The sequence below is a fragment of the Tachyglossus aculeatus genome, chromosome 16 (assembly GCF_015852505.1).
Source record: "Tachyglossus aculeatus isolate mTacAcu1 chromosome 16, mTacAcu1.pri, whole genome shotgun sequence".
Taxonomy (NCBI): domain Eukaryota; kingdom Metazoa; phylum Chordata; class Mammalia; order Monotremata; family Tachyglossidae; genus Tachyglossus; species Tachyglossus aculeatus.
In genome coordinates, this window is record NC_052081.1 from 48,748,299 (window position 1) to 48,755,766 (window position 7,468).

General features: G+C 53.0%; 1 protein-coding gene across 1 annotated transcript; it reads left to right on the plus strand.

Moving 5' to 3' along the window:
* Positions 1-1,357: 1,357 nt before the first annotated feature.
* Positions 1,358-3,740, plus strand: GPR3 (G protein-coupled receptor 3). The gene is made up of 2 exons (XM_038758163.1): positions 1,358-1,427; positions 2,253-3,740. Exon 2 carries the CDS (start codon positions 2,268-2,270, stop codon positions 3,240-3,242), a length of 975 nt encoding a protein of 324 aa, XP_038614091.1. The 5' UTR covers positions 1,358-1,427; positions 2,253-2,267; the 3' UTR covers positions 3,243-3,740.
* The last annotated feature ends 3,728 nt before the right edge of the window (positions 3,741-7,468 follow it).

Genomic DNA, 7,468 nt, shown 5'->3' on the forward strand with positions numbered 1-7,468 from the left:
ACTGTTCTAATAATAATAATGATGATGATGGCATTTATTAAGCGCTTACTATGTGCAAAGCACTGTTCTAAGCGCTGGGGTGGTTACAAGGTGATCAGGTTGTCCCATGGGGGGCTCCCAGTCTTCATCCCCATTTGACAGATGAGGGAACTGAGGCTCAGAGAATAATAATAATAATAATAATAATAATAATAATAATAATAATAATGGCATTAAGCGCTTACTATGTGCAAAGCACTGTTCTAATAATAATAATAATGATGGCATTTATTAAGCGCTTACTATGTGCAAAGCACTGTTCTAAGCGCTGGGGTGGTTACAAGGTGATCAGGTTGTCCCACAGGGGGCTCCCAGTCTTCATCCCCATTTCACAGATGAGGGAACTGAGGCTCAGAGAATAATAATAATAATAATAATAATAATATTTATTAAGCACTTACTATGTGCAAAGCACTGTTCTAATAATAATAATAATGATGATGGCATTTATTAAGCGCTTACTATGTGCAAAGCACTGTTCTAAGCACTGGAGGGGATACAAGGTGATGAGGTTGTCCCACACGGGGCTCCCAGTCTTCACCCCCATTTTCCAGATGCGGGAACTGAGGCCCAGAGAAGTGAAGTGACCTGCCCAAAGTCACCCAGCTTGACAGTTGGCGGCATTTGAACCCAGGACCCCTGACTCCAAAATCCGTGCTCTTTCCGCTGCTTCTCTACAAATGCCATCATTGTTATTATTATCATCGTTGTTGGGTGGGGACCGTCTCTCTACAATTAATAAGAATAATGATGGTGTTTGTTAAGCGCTTACTATGTGCAGGGCACTGTTCTAAGCGCTGAAATACCATTACTATTATTATTATCGTTGTTGGGTGGGGACCGTCTCTAGACGTTGCCAACTTGGACTTCCCCAGCGCTTGGTCCGGTGCTGCGCGCACGGTAGGCGCTCAATAAATACGATGGAATGAATGAATGAATGAATGAATGAATGAATGAATGAATGCATGAATGCATGGATGGATGGATGGATGGATGAATGAATGAATGAATGACCGCGGCCCGGCCGGCAGAGGGCGCCTCTCCAGGGCGGAGTGGGCGGGGCCCGCGGCTTTTTATGAATGGGATTCTCCGACGCGGAGCCTCATTAGTATGCGGCGCGGCGCGCGCGCTGCGCGCTGATTGGCTGAGGGGGCCGGCCCGGCCGGTTGGCGTAAGCGAGCCGGGGGCGGAGGGGAAGGGAGAGGGGGGAAAAAGAGGGAAAGGGAAGGGGGAAAGGGAAGGGAATAGGGAAGGGGGAAAAGGAGAGGAAAAGGAGAGGAAAAGGAGAGGAAAAGGAGGCGGGGGACAGGCGCAGGCCCCGGGTGAGTCACGCCTTTGGGCGACCGGAGGGGCTCATCCCAGCGGCGGCCCCGAGCATCCCGGGCCCGGTGAGTATCTCCCAACGGGAATCCAGGGATCCGGCTGTCCCGGGCTTGGGAGGGACCTGACCAGTCCAGGCCTCTCCCCCCATCCGCCCCCGGTGGGGGCGGCTCACCTGCTTCTTCCCCCTGGAGCAATAAGGACTGACACCTGGATAGGCCCGGGTGGGAAGGGGATTCACCTGTGGGCGTCCCGGAGGCGGAGATGGGAAGGTATCCGGGCGGGGGGGTTGGGCCCCCTGCATCACCTCCCGGCCCTGGGGAAGCCCGAGCCCTGTGCTGCTAGTCGTACCCCTCCCCAGGCCGGGCCTTGCCAGCTGGGAGCCGAAGGGGCCCCCCCTTTTAGACTGTGAGCCCACTGTTGGGTAGGGACTGGCCCTAGATGTTGCCAGCTTGGAGTTCCCAAGCGCTTAGTACAGTGCTCTGCACCCAGTAAGCGCTCAATAAATACGATTGATTGATTGAAGGGGGTCAAGGGCATCCGCCTCAGCTGCCCTGCAGCTGGGCGGCATTGGCTTGGGAGATGGAGGGTGGGGATGGAAGGAGCAGGGCCTGCTCACTAGGCCCGGCCCAAGCCAAGGCCCACGTGGGCCCTCCGTGCTTTGCCACCCTAGGGGAATTTCCCATCCCTTTGGGACGGTGACCCCACAGGTGCTTCGTCTCCCTTCCCCGTGGTTGGGCGCCCAGTCCCCAACCGCCCCCCCAGACCTCGCCTTTCCCAGTGGGGTCATCGTCATCACCATCGTCAGTCGTATTTATTGAGCGCTTACCGTGTGCAGAGCCCCGGGTCGGCGCCCGGCCACCCCTCAGGAGCCTTTCGTCCCCCGCCGGCAGGCACCCGGGCCGACGATGACGGCGGAAGGGCCCTCGGGCAGGTTCGTGGACGGCAACGGCACCGGCGGAGGCGGCGCGGGCCTGGGCCTGGCCTCGTCGGCCCCGTCGCCCGCGGAACTGTACGGCTGGGACGTGGCCCTGTGCGTGTCCGGCACGGTGGTCTCGTGCGAGAACGCCGTCGTGGTGGCCGTCCTGCTGGGCACGCCGACCTTCCGCGCCCCCATGTTCCTGCTCCTGGGCAGCCTGGCGGCGGCCGACCTCCTCGCCGGCCTGGGCCTGGTCCTCCGCTTCGCCTCCGAGTACTGCCTGCCCTTCCCTCAGCTGCGCCTGGGGCTGGTGGGGCTGCTGGTCACCGCCTTCACGGCCAGCATCAACAGCCTGCTGGCCATCGCGGTGGACCGCTACCTGTCCCTCTACCACGCCCTGACGTACTACTCGGAGGGGACGGCGACCCGCACCCACGCCATGCTCCTGCTGGCCTGGGGCGGGGCCCTGGGCCTGGGCCTGCTGCCCGTGCTGGGCTGGAACTGCCTGGACGACGCGGCCTCGTGCGGGGTGGTCCGCCCGCTGACCAAGAGCCAGCTGGCCCTGCTGGCGGCCTCCGTCTTCGTGGTCTTCGCCCTGATGCTGCACCTGTACGCCCGCATCTGCCGCCTCGTCTGCCGCCACGCCCAGCAGATCGCCCTGCAGCGCCACTTGCTCGCCGCCTCCCACTACGTCACCACCCGCAAGGGCGTCGCCACCCTGGCCGCCATCCTGGGCACCTTTGCCACCTGCTGGGTGCCCTTCGCCGTCTACTGCCTGCTGGGCGACGCCTCCGACACGCCGCGCTACGCTTACCTGACGCTGCTCCCGGCCACCTGCAACTCCATGGTCAACCCGGTCATCTACGCCTTCCGCCAGCGCGAGATCCAGAAGGTGCTCTGGGCCATGGGCTGCTGCTGTTCCGCCAGAGCCCCGTTCGGCTCCCGCTCCCCCAGCGACGTCTAGGGGTCCCGTCCCCCCCTCCCCGACCGCCCCCGGGGGACCCTCCGGACCCCTTCCCGGTGCGGCGTCTTCTTAAATCCTCCCACTCCGGAGATCCAGTCATCGGTGCGGTACAGCCGGGAGCCTGGCTGAGTGGGCAGTCCTGGAGACAGATGCAGCTAGAGACGGAATTATTTATTTATCTATTTATTTATCTGGGCACTGCCCCTTTAATACCCAAGCCGGGGAGATTTTTCTCCCCTGGCCCTATTTAACCCCCGTTTTTCGGGAAAAGGCGTTAAAAAAATTCACTTATTAAGAAAAAAAATCTAGGAAACCCCAAGGCTTGTGGGAATGCGCCGCCCCCGACCCCACCAGCCTGAAAGCGCGTGTCGTCGCGTATCGGGGGGCCTGTGTATGGGCATCTTTCCTTGGAAGTCCCGAATCGCCAGCTATCCCGATGAGGGGCACGGGCCGACTCGGCCCCCTTCCCGTTGCTGTTTTGGAATGAGACTGGAAATAAAAGAGATTTTTGTGATAAGAAGTGAGTTTGGGTGGATGGAGCTCTCGTTGCCTCGGTTGCGCCAAGCGGGGTTGGGGGCGGAGAACTTGGGGCTGGGGGCCGGGGGTCCCTTCCCCACCCCCGTGATGGGAGGAAAACCAGGATCTCACCAGTGGGGGTCCTGGCTTCCAGGGATTTCCAAGCTGGGAAATCCAACTGGGAATTTCCAATTTCAGACATGGTTGGTCCCTCTCCTCTAATATCCGCCTGCTGCCTGGGTGGATGGAACTCCCAGCCTTATTCACCCTGGGTCTTCTACCAGAATTGAGAGGTTGGATGGACTCCAAATAAATAATAATAATAATAATAATGGCATTTAAGCGCTTACTATGTGTGAAGCACTATTCTAAGCACAGGGCGGGGGGGATGCAAGGTGATCAGGTTGTCCCATGTGGGGCTCACGGTCTTAATCCCCATTTTACAGATGAGGTAACTGGGACTCAGAGGAGTTAAGTGACTTACCCAAAGTCACACAGCAGACGTATGGTGGAGTCTGGATTAGAATCCATGACCTCTGACTCCCAAGCCACCGAGCCACGCTGTTTAATCAGCAGCATAGAGAAGCAGCGTGGCTCAGTGGAAAGAGCCTGGAGTCAGAGGTCATGGGTTCAAATCCTGGCTCCACCAACTGTCAGCTGTGTGCCTTTGGGCAAGTCACTCAACTTTTCTGGGCCTCAGTTACCTCATCTGTAAAATGGGGATTAAGACTGTGGGCCCCCTGGGGGACAACCTGATCGCCTTGTAACCTCCCCAGTGCTTAGAAGGGTGCTTTGCGCATAGTAAGCGCTTAATAAATGCCATCGTCATTATTATTATTCAATTGTATTTATTGAGCGCTTACTGTGTGCAGAGCACTGCACTAAGAGCTTGGGAAGTACAAGTAATTATTAATCGGGGCCCTTGGCCCCTTTACCTCCGCTCGGTCGGCCCCAACCCCCTTTCCACCGGGCAGATCATCATCATCATCATCAATCGTATTTATTGAGCGCTTACTATGTGCAGAGCACTGTACCAAGCGCTTGGGAAGTACAAATTGGCAACACAAAGAGACAGTCCCTACCCAACAGTGGGATCATCATCATCATCATCAATCGTATTTATTGAGCGCTTACTATGTGCAGAGCACTGTACCAAGCGCTTGGGAAGTACAAATTGGCAACACATAGAGACAGTCCCTACCCAACAGTGGGATCATCATCATCATCATCAATCGTATTTATTGAGCGCTTACTATGTGCAGAGCACTGTACTAAGCGCTTGGGAAGTACAAATTGGCAACACATAGAGACAGTCCCTACCCAACAGTGGGATCATCATCATCATCATCAATCGTATTTATTGAGCGCTTACTATGTGCAGAGCACTGTACTAAGCGCTTGGGAAGTACAAATTGGCAACATATAGAGAGTCAGATAGTCAACATTTGCTGCTGGGGGTGGGAGGGAAGGCGGGGGGACCCAGGCTTGTCTTGAGCGTGGAACGGGAGCCGGGGCCAGGTGGCCCGGCTAGTCCAGCCGCCTTCTCTGAGAAGCGGGGGAATAATCTGCACACAGTAAGCGCTCAATAAATATGACTGAATGAATGAATAATAATAGCATTTGTTAAGCACTTACTATGCACCAAGCGCTGGGGGAGATACAGGGTAATCAGGTTGTCCCACTGTGGGGCTCACAGGGCGAGGAGTCGTGTAATGGTGGACGTCGTGAGTGCGAGGGCTTCCCTGAGGGCGTGAGGGACAGGCCTCAGCGGGGCGAGTTGGCCGTCGAGGGGGCTACTAGCCCTTTCCCCCCCGTCCTGGTGCCGCACACGGTGGGCGGGTAAGTACCAGGTTCTCCGAGGCACCTCTTCTGGCTGCCATGTTGGGTCTTCCTCCCTATTTTGAGGGAGGAATAGTCGATTAATCTAATTCAATTAGATTAATCTAATTCAATTAATTCAGTTAATTAGATATTCAATTAATCGTATTTATTGAGTACTCTATTTACTTTTCTTGTACATATCTATTCTATTTATTTTATTTTGTTAGTACGTTTGGTTTTGTTCTCTGCCTCCCCCCTTTTAGACTGTGAGCCCACTGTTGGGTAGGGACTGTCTATGTTGCCAACTTGGACTTCCCAAGCGCTTAGTACAGTGCTCTGCACACAGTAAGCGCTCAATAAATACGATTGATGATGATGATTCAATTAATCGTATTTATTGAGTACTCTTTATTTTTCTTGTACATATCTATTCTATTTATTTTATTTTGTTAGTACGTTTGGTTTTGTTCTCTGCCTCCCCCCTTTTAGACTGTGAGCCCACTGTTGGGTAGGGACTGTCTCTAGATGTTGCCAACTTGGACTTCCCAAGCGCTTAGTCCAGTGCTCTGCACACAGTAAGCGCTCAATAAATACGATTGATGATGATGATGATTCAATTAATCGTATTTATTGAGTACTCTACTTTTCTTGTACATATCTGTTCTATTTATTTTATTTTGTTAGTACGTTTGGTTTTGTTCTCTGCCTCCCCCCTTTTAGACTGTGAGCCCACTGTTGGGTAGGGACTGTCTCTAGATGTTGCCAATTTGTACTTCCCAAGCGCTTAGTACAGTGCTCTGCACATAGTAAACGCTCAATAAATACGATTGATGATGTTGGGTAGGGACTGTCTCTAGATGTTGCCAACTTGGAGTTCCCAAGCGCTTAGTCCAGTGCTCTGCACACAGTAAGCGCTCAATAAATACGATTGATGATGATGATGATTCAATTAATCGTATTTATTGAGTATTCTATTTATTTACTTTTCTTGTACATATCTATTCATTTTATTTTGTTAGTATGTTCGGTTTTGTTCTCTGTCTCCCCCCTTTTAGACTGTGAGCCCACTGTTGGGGAGGGACTGTCTCTATATGTTGCCAACTTGGACTGCCCAAGCGCTTAGTCCAGTGCTCTGCACACAGTAAGCGCTCAATAAATACGATTGATTGATTGATTAATTCCCATTTTACAGATGCGGTAAAGGTCACACAGTGGAGAAGTGGTGGAGCCGGGATTGGAATCCACATCCTCTGACTCCCGAGCCCGGGCTCTTTCCACTAAGCCACGCTGCTTCTGAGCAGCTTCGCTCCCAGCCCTGCAGGGAGGAGAAAATTCCCACTTCCAGAATCCAGGCCAGCTGCTCCCTGCATCGTAGACGAGCAGTGTGGTCTAGTGGAAAGGGAATCAGGTCTGGGAATCGGAAGACCCGGCTTCTAATCCTGCCTCTGGCCTTCCCAGACTGAGCCCCTTCCTTCCTCTCCCCCTCGTCCCCCTCTCCATGCCCCCATCTTACCTCCTTCCCCTCCCCACAGCACCTGTATATATGGATATATGTTTGTACATATTTGTTACTCTATTTTACTTGTACATATCTATTCTATTTATTTTATTTTGTTAGTATGTTTGGTTTTGTTCTCTGTTTCCCCCTTTTAGACTGTGAGCCCACTGTTGGGTAGGGACTGTCTCTATATGTTGCCAATTTGTACTTCCCAAGCGCTTAGTCCAGTGCTCTGCACATAGTAAGCACTCAATAAATACGATTGATGATGATGATATGTATATGTTTGTACATATTTGTTACTCTATTTATTTATTTATTTTACTTGTCCATATCTATTCTATTTATTTTATTTTGTTAGTATGTTTGGTTTTGTTCTCTGTCTCCCCCT

What these genes read in the sequence shown, in the direction of transcription:
- GPR3 (XM_038758163.1), top strand. Translation starts at nt 2,268, where the DNA reads ATGACGGCGGAAGGGCCCTCGGGCAGGTTCGTGGACGGCAACGGCACC.